Below are 14,959 nucleotides of genomic sequence, written 5' to 3'. Positions count from 1 at the left end.
GAATCAAGAACACAAGTCTTTCTTACTCCATGCAAAAAAGAGTGTCATGACGAAAGGTAAGCCCATAGCCATGTCCTACATTTGTTGTTAAAAACACTTCTGAATGTAAAATAGGTCTGTTCGGGACTTATCTCCAACCCCAATTGAATGTCGTCATTTGATCACACGGTTCTATCCCTGAGGCTAAAGTTACTAAAACAAGGCAACGATTTTAGCCCCAAATCAATTAGAACCAGGGGCGGCTGGTGCGAGGGGGCTGCGGAGCTGCAGCACCCCAGTATTTTTACTTGACATTCCTATTTCAAGTTGTTATACAAAAGAATCTTTACATATAGTTTTTTTATGTTTCATCAGTGTATACTAAGAATAACTTTTATGGCATTTTATTAAAATAATAAAAATTTTGTATTATTTAATTTTTTTTTTTAAATAATAACAATAATAAGTTATCTATGGCGGAGCTGCAGCTCCAGTTTCGTGACGTTTCATGACGTATTCAGTTGTGCACATGCGCACATGGAAAAGCTACATGCCGGGCGAAATAGGTGAGAGGGGGCTGTGGCTCGCGCAGCCCCTCCCGTGACGTAGCGCTAGTTGTGTTGTCTGCTTCGCGTCAGTGAGCTCCAAAGCCAAACCCGTGTGTGCGGTTAAATCATTATTTTGCTATCATTAAATTTCTTGTTTGACTGTTAGTCGTGACTTTGTTTTGGGTTGTTCAACCGACAAAATTTTCGAACCACTGAATTAAGATGTGACTGGATACTCACCATCAGTTGGCGCTGAAGGGCATCTAAACCCGTCGTCACGTACGCCTGAAAGCAACACAGATAGTCAACTGAGTGGATGACACTTAAATGTTGTAAAGGCGGTTCGGATAAATACAGAGATTCCTTTGTTCGTTTAGGGACAAACTTATGTGCAACCTAATTAAGTAAAAATTTCCACATGTTCTTTTCGCCCCCCGTCAAAATGCATTGCAACTGAAACCGCAGCAAACGAGGCGTCGCATATTATTTGTAATTAATATTTGTGTTTGGATTTCCCCCACACCTATCGCCTCGAAGCATTTAGGCCTGCTTTATTTTTCCGTAGCATGATTCACTCAGTTCGGCATCGGACATATGGCAATAATAATGAAGCGACAAACTTAATTATCAGACGGTAAATAGAATTAAGCATATCGCTATTACTTCCATTTTTTGACCAAAAGTTTTACAGTTTTCAGTCAGTTCATCTAAACGTTGTAAATAACAGCAGTCAAACGTTTATGTTAAGCTCGCAGATCATCAATGCGTTTTGTCTAGCATGAAAGGGTTATGCATACAAAAGATACGAAAGTACTATAACCATTGAACTGAAAAGTAACAATCGCGTCTAAAGTTCGTGCAGTGAGTCACATAAGTTGCGTATCTGCCATCTATGATAACCGCGGGTTGCTTCCTGCTGTTTACACTGTATAAACGAGGCTTGCAACAAACAACCATAACAAATAATACACTTGTGGTAAAACGTGTGTTGTTTACGTATGAAATAAATATACTGAGAAATTACTTATCATATTAAGCACTTAACAAAATGTGTGAATAGTAAAGAAAGAGAGATAATGCAATATCTTAATATTGCAAACCTAAGCTTATGTCATATTACTTGCTCTTAAATCTTTACCACAGCATTGTTATTAGGATTTCTTCATCTAAGAAAATGTCATTGATGATAACGTTACTGTTTTTGCTTTGCGGTGAGTACGTTTATAGTACATTTATAGTGTAAGCTTCTGGTATCTACAAGTTTTGTACATAACTATAAATTGCACAAGCTTTAAGCAGCTTAGCGTGACAGTTTGATTGTATTTCTATTTCCTGGGCTAGTTGCAAACTGCAAAGATATTTCTAAAAGTGAAAAGCGCAAGTTTTGTGGTATTTTACCAACTTATATCGGTATGTAAATAACCTAGCAATACTTCAGGGTTAGAGAATTTAACTCGGTGGGTCGGGTGCCCTTGAATGTGCGAGCAAACGTTTGACTTGTTCGTGTGTATGTGTTGTGTCAGGATGGGTTTCTTGTTATTGCTTTTAATTGTAACTTTGTGCCGCTTTTTATGTTGTCCGTTACCAAGTTAAACCCCTCCTATTGGTTTTGTATTACCTGACGATAGCAGGAATGCTAAATTGTTGTGATATACACAATCATTGGTTTATATTGTCGTGCTAAGAATATGTAGAACCACGCATTGTATACCTAAGATGAAAATAATTCAACAAGTAAAGAAACACAAACAGTCTCGCAACTATTTGTAAGTATTGCCACTTTAATAGGCTTGGACCAATAAAGTTTCCTGCAACGTTTGAATAGTTTCCTCTCCTTCGTAATGGTAGTTTGGGGATATGACGTAACATATCGTATAGCATGTTCTTTTACCACAATTTCTAGAAACTAATTGCCACTTAGTTAACTATAACAGCAACGTTTCAACCTCTTTTAGTTTTCTGCTCAACGGAACCAATTGATTACGTTTGTTTTAAAATCGCTGATTTTCACAGGAGTACTTGCATCAGCAAATAAAAGCTGTGTCACCCTGAAGACTTCAAACTCCTCCGGCTACCTGGTTCATTTGGGCGATTATTCTGGTATCACATGCACATGGGACTTCAACTATACCGTGTCGAACAGAAGCAACCTAATGATGGTGTTGAAAGTGTTTGCAGCCGAATATACTGGCAAATTATGGAATCATAATGATTACTTTTGGCTGCCCAACGATCCAAGTAACTTACCGTTGTATCAAGTTAATGGTGCGAAATTTCGACGCTAACCTACTATATTAAATAATTGTGTACATATAAGTATAAATTATGTACTGTGCAATAAAACCTGAAACACTTTGCGATGTATAAAATCCCCGCTTAGCCACGCATCCATCACACTTTTATCATGTGTAGCATTCTGTTTGTTCGAAATAGAGCAAAACGGCAGATAGTATGGAAATACCACTTGATACATTAACGTCTAAATTTAGACAATTGTTGACTTAAGAGAGCAATTGCTCTCCTTTACTTAGATACATTTTTAGACATTCACCAGAATTCGACAAAAAATGTTAAATTAGAGAAAAAATTAATTTCAATGAGGGGCGCTTGCGATAACGTGTCGGCGCTTATGCGTTAGATGCTTATGCGTTAGATTAAAATTGCATGTTGTAACACTTGATTATACTATAGGAAAAATAGTGACGCAAAAGAGTTTATCATTTTATCATGGCTTTAAACACCATTAGCAGTCACCACAACACTTGTACATTACCCCCTTTTTTCAAATTTATTTCTTTAGCAACTGTTTTGAAAGGATGTTTTGAAATCACAGGTAAAAGAGTATCCAGCGAAATAATCACATGGTGTCGCATCTACGTGCAAAGCGGATCAAACGCAACAAACTGTTTAGTTGGCGAAACACGCTCCAACCTGTGCAACCGGGTTATCGAGGAATCTGCAACTTGGCCACCTCAATTTAAAACAAAATTCGCACTCTACTCAGCAGTGATGTCATATCACTTTATTGATTGTGAAGCGAATGTGACGTCAAACGTCATGCAAGACAATGGCAAGTATTTGCTTGTTATAGTTTTTAGTAAAAACTTTTTACCCAAAGTGCCAAAAGGTCCAAACAAATAGTTATAATGCACAACCAAGTTCTAACTGCATTTTAGTTAGTTTGACTCTTTTACAAGTTAATATTTTGTGGACCTTAACTCTCCCGACAATTTGTATTTAGGATACAGCTTTAAATTGAAGCAAACTTGATGCACTGACATGACGGTTGGAAAAATGATTTTTTGTGAAATTATTTCAAACATATTATTGTTATGTGCAGTGGTTATCGCTCCTGGATCATCTACAAATAACTCTAACATCACAACAACCGTCGCAAGTCATGAAACTACTGAACCGGCTGCAACCAGTTCACCAGGAAGTACATCGAAAACACCCGTGGACGGTAAATTGTGTGTGACGTGTCTAAAGTCAAGCTGATATGACGTTACCTGTTTCCTGTGTTTGTGGTTTCTAGTTGGCTGTTACTAGTTATTGATGCACTCCATATTGGTTTACATATATGAGCCAATAAGGTAACAAAATTTTAGACGTTATAGCCACTATTTGGTGCTCTATATATCAAGTTGCCACAGCTTCAGAGTAACCAGGATGTTTGTATTTCTACATGACATTTACTTCCTTCTTCAATTGTCTATGGAAGTATCCATAAGCAGTAAATGCAGCAGAGGAACTTTTTGGTTACAACATCCTGTAGTATCCTAAGTCTTATAATTGAATGTCTAAGATAAACTTAGCTGCACACAAACCGAGTATTGTTTATTATCGTATTATCGTCTGCCTTTTACCTTTTAGCAAATATGTTTTACAATTGTATAGGTAGTCCTATTACGGTAGTAACTGGAGCAACGGATAAAACAACTGCTGGAGCAACGTACTTGTGGTTGTCCATTGCCCTTGCTTGTTTGCTGGTGGTCAGCTGGGCAGGATTGATTTTCTTGCTGTTTCAAAACAGGTAAACTACTGGGCAAAATGTGGAATCAATACTGCATGATTTTATACGTTTTTATTTTAAAAGTAGTTTTTTATTTTAAAACTATCTTGCCATGTCTGTTTACCGGTGCAAAAATATGGAGAATATTTGCCTCCAAGTACTGAAAGTTTATTGAAAAATGGTACAAATTTGAGGAACATACCATCGCTTCTATGTTTCACATTAAGACAGCTCTACCTTGAGCCTCATACTGTCCTTTTTTATTCTGTTAATGTGTGAAAAAGCGTCGTTACAGATTACAACATGAAAAATGACTTAGCACAATATATCTTTGCATTTAGATCAAGATAATTTAATCCACACGCCAGTAGTTTATAACTATTTTTATGATTCTATGTACTGCAGGAAGTTGAAGAACTCAACAACACAGAGTGGTTCGCCAAATGACGTTTACAGTGTTCCGGTTAAGAGGGGAGTCACGTCTGATCAACCGAATGGAATGGTCAACAACGAACTTTACCAATCGTCCGATCTGCCACCAGAGAAAGAAACCGTGTACAATGACCTGTACCACGCACCAATGGGTTAAACGTAAACGTGGGCGGGTGGTCTTGAATCAGTGTGATTTGCGATATTTTGTTTTCGTATGATCGAGGGTTGATGAAGTTTAATGCATATGCTGTTGTTTAACCCTTAATAAAACAGTTTAAATCAATGAAAGTCATTGATATTCTTTTTTATCGGCCGGACTGTGAAAGGATTTGTATTCCGTTTATTTCTATACTTTTTTTTGGATTTGCGTAAGGCGTAATAAAGTTGCATAATCGTTTGTTTTTGTGAAATGCTTGCTCTTTTTAAAAAATCCCCTGCACTTTTCATGAACTATGCTTGTAAGTGAATGTGTTTTGTTGTCTATCTATTCTATCTAGTCACGAAAACATCATAGATTTGATGAATATGTTTGATAAATATACTCAAAATCCCGTGCATAAACATGTGCGTCAATCTCCTAGCTATAAGCATCTTCAGTTTAGATCTGTGCTTATTTTGTCGAATTTGCTAGGTTGGTTTGCACGCATTTGCAAAATAAAAACAGGCAACCCTGTGGACATTAGCAAGTAAAACTTGAATTCCTCTCCAAAACCGTTTTATTAAATGCTTGCTATTTAAAAACCCACTGTAATTTGTATGATTTATACTTGTGTATGTGAGTGTTTATTGACTATACGATATGTTTATTGACTATACGATATTAAAAAGTTTTTAAGAATACTTTTTTTGCTTTTACACTGTGGCGCATTTCTTTATTAAGTGACAGTGTTTTTCCGTCTGTATGCGTGTTGCTCAGTTGCAAACTGTTCAGACCACAAAAGTCAAATTTGTTGTAATAAATAACATGACATAATCCTGTTTATTGAAGTTTGACAATTCATGTTTAATATTACATTTCCAATCTTGCATAAAACTTAGGTTTAAGACATAGCGGACGTATGAGATTGTTGGAAATAAAACGAGTAATTCAAGAATCAAAGTCTGTTTTTGATCAAATTTGTGTCTTTATTACTAATTTAAAATTCAAAGACTTTTGCCAATGGAAAAGTAAAGACACCTAAATGGAAATTCAATGAATGAAATTTTATAAACACAGTTTCTCCTTTTAAAGTATAGTTTTTCTGAAAAAAGTTTCAAATGGAGGACTGAAATTTCCAGCGGTTTTCTCCGCCAAATCAACTGGTAAGTTGGTGAACAACGATTTTACGTCAAAGTTGACGAGCCGAGCGTTTCATGCTTGGTTGTTTGGGCCATGGCAGCTTTTACAAATTAGTTTAAACTCTCAACACTTAAATCAGTGTGCCCGCCAAAAAATTCGCCAAAAAATTAGGGTAAAGTGTTTCGCCAGGTTCTAAGTTGGACTACCTAAAAGTAAAACGGTAGACGGCAGAGGCGTGTCCACCTTGTGCGCTTCTGTACATTCTTGTTGCAGCACTCCACAAACACAATAACCTGAACCGAAAAACAATACCCGGGTCGAAAGTTCGTGTGGTTCTAAAAGTTGTGCATCCATTATAACCATGAGGTGTTTCCTGTCTTAACTGCAAGCTGCACTGAATGATTCAAGCTCCCAACAAAGGACCATAACGAACAATAGATTGAGCAACTTAGTAAAATGTGTGTTGTTTGCATATGATCGAAATATGCAGGAAAATCACTCAATAAAATGGGCGTTGAAACTTGAGTTTTGGGTGTGAATATCAAAGCAATTTTCAGACTTGCTAAATTATGCCATATAACTTATTCTTTTTTTTAGGCACAGCATTGTTATTGGGGTTTCCACATCTAAGAAAATGATATCGATGATAACATTAATGTTTCTGCTTTGCGGTGAGTACGCTCAGAATAGAAGATTTATCGTGTGAACCCTGTTATGTGGAAGTTAGCACATAACTGCAAATTGAACAACCTTGTAGCTGTTTTGAGTTTCTGCTAGATCAGCGGCTCCCAAACTGAGGTCCGCGGTCCTTTAGGGGCCCGGGAGGCAATTTGGGGGAACCGCGAAGCGGTTAAAGTAATTCTATAATCTTATTTGTCGTCAGTTTGTGCCACTAAATAAATTTATATCAAAGTAGAATTGAGAATCGACTGTCTCCATTGCTAAACAATGGCCTTTATTGAATGACAACTATCAAAAATGCAATTGTTCGCGCACAATCGTAATGTTTTCGTCCTGTTTGTGATGTCACATGCTGTCTTTGAATGATTGTTATGCGCAATTTTGCATAACTAGCTAAAATCCTGCAATCAACTTTTGTTTTTATGAAATACACATTTAGGCTTAAGGACCGCGAGCCCTCGAAATAATAGCAACGTGATCGTTTTAAATAAAACATGAAAAGTTTGGGAACCACTGTGCTAGATGCTACGGGTGATCCCAAAAGTGTAAGATGTAATTCATTTGTGTGGATTAATTTACCAGCATTAACTTATATCGGTGGATCAGGTCTGTTTGAATGTGCTAGCAAACGTTTCACTTTTTGAGCAACGTACTTCTCGACAGATCGACTGCTCTTGTACATAAGTTGCGTCGGAATACGTTTCTTATTGACGCCTGATTGATTCGATCTGTAAATTTTTGTGCGTCACCAAATTGCATCTCTACCGTTGTTTTTTTCCAGCACCTTTTTCATTTGTTTGCTTCCCTTCATAAAAGTGGGTCTTTAACGGGTCTTTTGATGTACTTTCTGGTCTTTTGATGTACTTTCTGGTTTTCTTGGTAGTCTACTTTTCCTTGACGGTTTTCTCATTTGCGTTATTGAGGATCCAGAAGTTATTAAAAAAAAACATACAACAAATCTTTTGCAAAAACTGTAGACAGCGAAATGTAATACGAGATGATTAAAATGAGTGCAACTTTTTTACTTACCTTGCAATAACTTTTACGCTGTATAAACCAAGCCAAATGTCGCATACTTTTGCTACAATATTCCAATTTGTTTAGTTTTTGAATTAATCCCCCACCGATTTACCTAATTCTCCATGTAAAGCTCAACAAAATATATATAACTGTCGGCATGGTTGTTTTAGATTACGGTTTGGGGGGAGATTGTGGATGGAAAAAAATATGTCTTTGTGATGTGTTGTTCTCACCGACTTGTTGTGTTACCCGAATGGCACGGTTTGGTTCAACCCGACTAAGATAAGTTTCCTGGAACTAAAATTAACAAAGAGGCGAAAGTGTCACAATGGTCACGTCACGTCCTGAATAAGAAAGTAACCTATTGTGCTTTCAGTATTTGCTGGCTGCTGTAGAGAAGTTTCGTTCTTTTACTTGCTTAGTTCGGCAGAAACAAAGTTAGTCTACTGAACAAAAAGGTTGTTTCTTACTTAGTAGGCTACATAAGACTAAAAGAGTAGTGTAATCAAATTTGACTTTTCTGATTTAATGTCAATAAGCATGTTAAGTTGTTTGTTACAAACTCGTTTTTTACAGCATTTTGACGACTTTGTAAGATTTGACTTTCCCATTCTGTTTTAAGTCAGCGATTTGACAATGTTTGTTCAGCAAGGTTTTAAACATATTGGCATCATTTCAAGTGGTAAGGAAATAGTTTTCTGATCATCAGTATTTAAGTGTTTATTTTTAAATATTTTGTTTTAGTTTTCATCAGCTTTGCAGCAAGTTATTGCCTCCGACTTCCCACTTCAAACAGCTCAGGTTACTTGATACACGCAACTGGATATAATGGGGAACTTTGCAACTGGGAATTTGATTACAATCCTCCGAACCGAACAAATATTTTGATGCTTTTTAAGGTTTTACAATCTGACACTGTTGGAGTTTGGGGAAACCATTACAATTTCTACACACCGGATGACCCAGGTTTTTATCTGTTACTTTATCTTTCCAACCATAACCAAGATCTGTTATTTTGTTGTCGTAGGAACGAAGTGGTGGCAATCGGGTCCTTTCTGTCGTATTTATGTTAAGTCTGGTTCCAATTTGACGAACTGCAAACCTGGAGATAAGAGACCGGACTTGTGTGAAATTGTCATACAAGAATCAGTTATTTGGCCTCCTGTGGTCAAAACGGACTTTGCGCTATATTCTGCTGTGATGTCGTTTGATTTTGTGGACTGTGAGGCGAACGTATCAAATGTTGATCGCAATATTGGTAAGGTGGTTTCGGTGGATGACGTTTGTTAGTTTTTAGCTACGATCCGCCTATCCCAAAATTTCTTATTAAAAACTTCTGTCTGGTATATAATGTTAGCACGAAACCGTGACCGTTCATTTGGAACGGACAACTGGATTTGAATTTAACACTTCGCTTCTCTTTATAATAGTGTGTCGGTGGGTCGCTATAAAGTGACATATGGTATTGCATTCTAAACGGAAAAGCTAAACGGAACCTATTGTTATGTGTGTTTCTAAAAAGTTTATTTCACAGGAGTACTGGCATCAGCGAATAAAAGCTGTGTTACCCTGAAGACTTCAAATTCATCCGGTTACTTGGTTCATTTGGGCGCTTATCCGGGCGCTACATGCACATGGGTCTTCAACAGTACCATCTCGAACAGAAGCAACCTAATGATGGTGTTGAAAGTGTTTGCAGCCCAATATATGAGCAAAATTTCAATACAAGACTACTTTTGGCTGCCCAACGATCCAAGTAACTTACGATTTTTTGTTGTAAACTTTAACTACGTTTTCTTTTTTAGTCAATAAGTTACATTTAAGAACGGGTTAAACTTTGTTAAATGTTGGCTGTTACCACATTACCACATTGTTAACATTTGACATGTAGTAACGAATCGTCTATCATAGGTAAAAGAGTGTCCAGCCAGACAATCCCATGGTGTCGCATGTATGTACACAGTGGATCAAACGCAAGGAACTGTTCAGTTGGAGAAACTCGGTCTAACCTGTGCAACCGGGTTATCGAGGAATCTGTAAATTGGCCACCTGAATTTAAAACACAGTTTACACTCTACTCAGCAGTTATGTCATATCAGTTCATAGATTGTGAGGCGAATATTACGACAAAAGTTATGCACGACAACAACGGCAAGTCATAGCTTAGAAGCACTATTTTTGTGATTATTGAAATAGTTTTCCATACTGGTTTAGAACATCCCCAATTCAACTGAATTTAAGATTTAATAAATTGTTTTTCCAGTTTATTGCCTATAAATTTGGCTTCATCATCATACTATTTTAACATTATTTTTTTGTGTTTATTGATACACATATTTAGCTATATTCTTGTAATTAAACTTGTTTAACTTATTTTTTTATAGATGTCTTTGCTGTAAGTACGCTTTTGCATACCTCCAGTAACCCAGCCCAGACAACAACTAAGGCAGGAACACCGTCACTTTTCGACAGCACAACTTGTGACAAAGGTCTTACCAATATGTTTCTCTACTTGTGTTCTAAAATGAAACTGCTTCAGGTTCCAATTCCTTGTTCGAGTAAAAGTTTTATAAATTTTAAACTGAAGGAGAGATCGTATTGCAATGTAACCACGAGTTGTATTTGCTTAACTCAGATAGCAAACCATTTTAATCAGCAAATGTCTAATTATGCAAACTATAACAAATTTACCATCACGATAATTTTGCGTTTTAGGTCTTTCTACGACTGACACCATAGTTATTGCAACAGCTACTGCTGTGTTTGCCATATTTTGTCTCCTGCTCATCATATCGTTGTGGCGAAACAGACAAAACAAAATTAATTCCAGGTTTGTTAAGAATTTGTGTTGATTTACCACTTGGGGTCGTAGTCATATAACTGTTGTTTAGAAATTCGGTCCAATTATCGACAAGGGAGAGTCAAAAGCAAAATACACAGCATCCTTGCCAGCACAGCAATGGTGAAAACCAAGAAACTCCTTCCAGTTTTCAACCGCCTCCATTACAACACAGTAAAAGCGATATTTATTCTGGAACCAATATTGGTGTTAATTTCTTCTGTGTTTTGTAGACTTTGCCACTGTGGAGTTTCCATCTGTACACGACAACGTTGATTATCTTGCCCCAATACAACAACCTACACCGGAGTACATGGATTTTAATAAACTGCCTTAGAATTAAACAAACCGTTTAATGCAATATCTCGGTTATAACAGAAGGTTGCAACCTCGAGATTCATAGTGTGATTCGTGTTGTATTTGTTGTGTAATTCCATTTGTGTACAAATATTATCATACAGCAAGCACTGTAAACAATATGAACACCCTTAAAGTTTTCAATGCCAAGTTTGTTGTGATTCACTGTCATGAGTCATCGGTTTAAACTGCGCTGCTTTTGTTTTGCCCACTATGTTTTTTTCATGAGGAATTTAATTCATTTTTCACGGCCTAATTTATTTTGCTTTGACGTATGATCGAAAAATGTAACTTTTGTTCGAGCGATACAATATAGCAAAATGGCGTACATAGCAGGTAAGTCACACCCATTAATCTGGAACAATTACCAGCTTTCGTATTGGAATGTTTATTTTTTGCACAACGATAAATTTTTGTCAGTTAATACATTCATGCAAGTATATTTCTTGCAAAAACAATGGGTTTTTGTAAATAAACATAATTAAACAACCATTTGTCGAAAATCTACTTTGCAATTGTATTATACCATGCTTTATGCTTGATTAACTTCAAAATTGTCCAGAATTCGGGCGCTTGGACGAATGATAAAGTTCGTTGTAAAACGACCGGTTGTGTCACACTTGGGTTTGAGGAAAGCATTGTGAAAGGGGTGTGGAGATAAATGCCTTCATATCAAATGACTCAGCTTGTTGTTCTAACCTACTTGTTGTGTGGCCTGAATGGCACGGTTTGGTTCAACCCGACTAAGATATGTTTCCTTGGACTAAAATTAGTTGCCGCGTTTATGTGTATAGCTACGAAAACAACAGAACAATGGTTCGTATAAATGCGAATGCTGACGAACATGAAACCACAGCGTATTTTGCTTTAGAAGGCCTTTCTTTGTAAAGGCAGGACGTCTAGGACTAATGTGTGGTTTCTTCCGTGTTTAATGGTCTTTCTTAATTGAAAAAAATGTAAAAAAATTCTAAATCAGAAGTCCTAATCCTTGGACTCGTCATCTATGCTTCTTCTGACAAAATACGACGTTTTGAAACAAACAGAATCGCTTTTCAAACAGGAAATCGGACAACAAAGAGGCGAAAGTGTCACAATGGTCACGTCACGTACCGAATAACAAAGTAACCTATTGTACTCTCAATATTTGCTGGCTGCTGTAGAGAAGTTTCCTTTTTTACTTGCTCAGTTCGGCAGAAACAAAGTTAGTCTACTGAACCAAAAGGCTGTTTCTTACTGAGTACATAGGACTGAAAGAGTAGTGTAAACAAATTTGACTTTTCTGATTTAATGTCGTGTTAATTGTTTGTTAGTAGCATGTTAAGTTGTTTGTAAAAAACTCGCTTTTTACAGCATTTTGACGACTTCGTAAGATTTGACTTTCCTATTCTGTTTTAAGTTAGCGATTTGACAATGTTTGTTCAGCAAGGTTTTAAACATATTGGCATCATTTCAAGTGGTAAGGAAATAGTTTTCTGATCATCAGTAATTAAGTGTTTATTTTTAAATATTTTGTTATAGTTTTCATCAGCTTTGCAGCAAGTTATTGCCTCCGACTTCCCACTTCAAACAGCTCAGGGTACTTGATCCACGCAACTGGATATAATGGGGAACTTTGCAACTGGGAATTTGATTCCAATCCTCCGAACCGAACAAATATTTTGATGCTTTTTAAGGTTTTACAATCTGACACTGTTGGAGTTTGGGGAAACCATTACAATTTCTACACACCGGATGACCCAGGTTTTTATCTGTTACTTTATCTTGCCAACCATAACGAAAATCTGTTATTTTTTTATCGTAGACAGGAAATGGTGGCAGAAAGGTTCATTCTGTCGTATTTATGCAAAGTCTGGTTCCAGCTTGAAGAACTGCAAACCTGGAGATACGAGACCAGACTTGTGTGAAAATGTCATACAAGAATCTGTGAGCTGGCCTCCTGTGGTCAAAACTGACTTTGCGCTATATTCTGCTGTGATGTCGTTTGATTTTGTAGACTGTGAGGCGAACGTATCAAATGTTGATCGCAATATTGGTAAGGTGGTTTCAGTGGATGACGTTTGTTAGTTTTTAGCTACGAGCCGCCTGTCCCAAAATTTCTTATTAAAAACTTCTGTCTGGTACATAATGTTTAAGCACAAAACCGTGACTGTTCATTTGGAGCGGACAACTGGATTTTAATTTAACACTTCGCCTAGTTTAGTGGTAAAATATTTGCACTTTAACGCCTGAAACGTTTGTTTTATTTAAGTGGTGGTAACATCGAACACATCAACGCATAACAACTCAGCTGCTGAAAGATGGATAAACCCAACGGAGAAAACCCAAACGACGACAACAATGACAGGAACACCGGCAGTTTCTGGTGACTCATGCAAACGGTGTTACTGTAACTTTTTTCACGAGGCAAAACTTAAAAAGATTATTCATTATCACTAGGTCCAACTGCGCCACAGCCGTCTGTATTTCTATGGATTTCTGTGGTTCTGGCTGTTTTTCTGATGTTGACATCTACAGTTGTTGTGTACTTGTTGGTCAAAATAAGGTAATCCATGAAGAAGGCTAACGCAACTTTCATGGGATAAAATGCAGTGTATAGAAATTAGAATTTATTGATGCCTATCTTCACATATTTTGAAAAACTTATTATAATTTTGTGTCATGCAGAAAAAAAGACAGATCTCCCAAAACTGGAGACAAATCGTCAAACGAATCGCATGATAAAGAAATTGTGGTGAACAAACTTTACCACTCAAATAATCCAACGTTCGAAACGGAGACTGTGTACAATGCTTTGTACAACCAATAATCGTCTGACAAATTCAGAAAGCATGAATTCTTGTTTCCTTATGTGTAACTCATTCTTGGAACACACTTCGCACAGAAACTGTAGACGTTTAGCGGATGCCCAACGTAAAAACATTTATTTTGTAATATTTATTTAGATATTCTACTTTTTTGTGCTATTGATTGTTACATTTGTGCTATTGTAAGATGTTTGTTTAAAAATAAGATAAGCGTAATAAACAAACTGGATTAGAATTTTAACTTTTATCTGGTAAAGACCAGATTAATTCGTTTTTGTCTACATTTACACTCTTGTGAAATAGTAATAATATTAATGAGGTGTGTAGTATGCAAGTTGCTCAATTGTATTCAACATTATAACTAAGACTAAAATACAACGGGATGAAATGTTACGTTGAATACACTCAGTTTTAATAAATATTCCAACGCCTATGGAACACAGTATGGCTTAACTGAAAAAAATAGACGGAACTGACGCAAAGTGTTAAGTGTCTGTGTCCCAAACAATAACCGGTCATATAACGTTTAACCCGATAATAATCCATGGCTACTATTAAAATTTGCATTGACATAGCCTTTGCAATCTGCGGGCATACAAAATACAATGTTTATAGCCCATAAATCGAAGAATTTTACAATGTTTGCTTTTACACTGTGGCGCATTTTTATTTAGTGATGTTGTTTTTCCGTCTGCATGGTGTTGCACAATTGTAAAGTTGTTGTTTAGACCATAAAAGTCAAATTTTTTAACATGTAAAACGTATGTACAGAATGTACTTACCACATAGCACCAACATCAGTGTTACAACCATTGACATTTTTAACACTACTGCTGTGTAAACCAAAATTCTATGCTGCTTAAACCAAAATACTATGTTCTGTAAACCAAGACACGCGTCGCATACTTTTGCTACAAGATTTCAGTTTATTTATTTATTTGTTTTTTGAATTAAACCCCCCGCTTGAGGCACATGCACGTATTTTTACTTTCCCCATTGATATCTCAA

The 14,959-nt window shown here is 36.6% G+C and overlaps 3 protein-coding genes across 3 annotated transcripts; all 3 read left to right on the top strand.

Moving 5' to 3' along the window:
- The first annotated feature begins 1,634 nt into the window (after positions 1–1,634).
- On the top strand, positions 1,635–3,797 carry LOC145209231 (uncharacterized). The gene is made up of 4 exons (XM_080079503.1): positions 1,635–1,738; positions 2,541–2,765; positions 3,361–3,597; positions 3,769–3,797. The coding sequence occupies exons 1-4, from the start codon at positions 1,636–1,638 to the stop codon at positions 3,795–3,797; spliced, it is 594 nt and encodes a 197-aa protein (XP_079935629.1). The 5' UTR covers position 1,635.
- Positions 3,798–8,531: 4,734 nt separating this feature from the next.
- Positions 8,532–11,127, top strand: LOC145209229 (uncharacterized). Its single transcript, XM_080079502.1, has 9 exons — positions 8,532–8,633; positions 8,696–8,917; positions 8,979–9,209; positions 9,486–9,707; positions 9,863–10,102; positions 10,336–10,509; positions 10,667–10,781; positions 10,843–10,964; positions 11,024–11,127. The coding sequence occupies exons 1-9, from the start codon at positions 8,588–8,590 to the stop codon at positions 11,125–11,127; spliced, it is 1,476 nt and encodes a 491-aa protein (XP_079935628.1). The 5' UTR covers positions 8,532–8,587.
- Positions 11,128–12,399: 1,272 nt separating this feature from the next.
- On the top strand, positions 12,400–14,959 carry LOC145230961 (uncharacterized). Its single transcript, XM_080096313.1, has 6 exons — positions 12,400–12,603; positions 12,666–12,887; positions 12,949–13,179; positions 13,396–13,509; positions 13,584–13,689; positions 13,812–14,959. Exons 1-6 carry the CDS (start codon positions 12,558–12,560, stop codon positions 13,951–13,953), a joined length of 861 nt encoding a protein of 286 aa, XP_079952439.1. The 5' UTR covers positions 12,400–12,557; the 3' UTR covers positions 13,954–14,959.

Source organism: Phallusia mammillata, chromosome 1 (genome assembly GCF_965637545.1).
Source record: "Phallusia mammillata chromosome 1, kaPhaMamm4.hap1.1, whole genome shotgun sequence".
Lineage (NCBI taxonomy): Eukaryota > Metazoa > Chordata > Ascidiacea > Phlebobranchia > Ascidiidae > Phallusia > Phallusia mammillata.
The sequence above is the reverse complement of the archived record's forward strand: the minus strand, read 5'-3'. Positions and strand labels throughout refer to the sequence as shown.

Coding starts and splice junctions, on each gene's coding strand:
- LOC145209231 (XM_080079503.1), top strand. CDS start 1,636: ATGTCATATTACTTGCTCTTAAATCTTTACCACAGCATTGTTATTAGG. Junction 1,739..2,540: donor GTTACTGTTTTTGCTTTGCG/GTGAGTACGTTT, acceptor TGATTTTCACAG/GAGTACTTGCATCAGCAAAT. Junction 2,766..3,360: donor TTGGCTGCCCAACGATCCAA/GTAACTTACCGT, acceptor TTGAAATCACAG/GTAAAAGAGTATCCAGCGAA.
- LOC145209229 (XM_080079502.1), top strand. CDS start 8,588: ATGTTTGTTCAGCAAGGTTTTAAACATATTGGCATCATTTCAAGTG. Junction 9,210..9,485: donor AAATGTTGATCGCAATATTG/GTAAGGTGGTTT, acceptor TTTATTTCACAG/GAGTACTGGCATCAGCGAAT. Junction 9,708..9,862: donor TTGGCTGCCCAACGATCCAA/GTAACTTACGAT, acceptor CGTCTATCATAG/GTAAAAGAGTGTCCAGCCAG.
- LOC145230961 (XM_080096313.1), top strand. CDS start 12,558: ATGTTTGTTCAGCAAGGTTTTAAACATATTGGCATCATTTCAAGTG. Junction 13,180..13,395: donor AAATGTTGATCGCAATATTG/GTAAGGTGGTTT, acceptor GTTTTATTTAAG/TGGTGGTAACATCGAACACA. Junction 13,510..13,583: donor AGGAACACCGGCAGTTTCTG/GTGACTCATGCA, acceptor CATTATCACTAG/GTCCAACTGCGCCACAGCCG.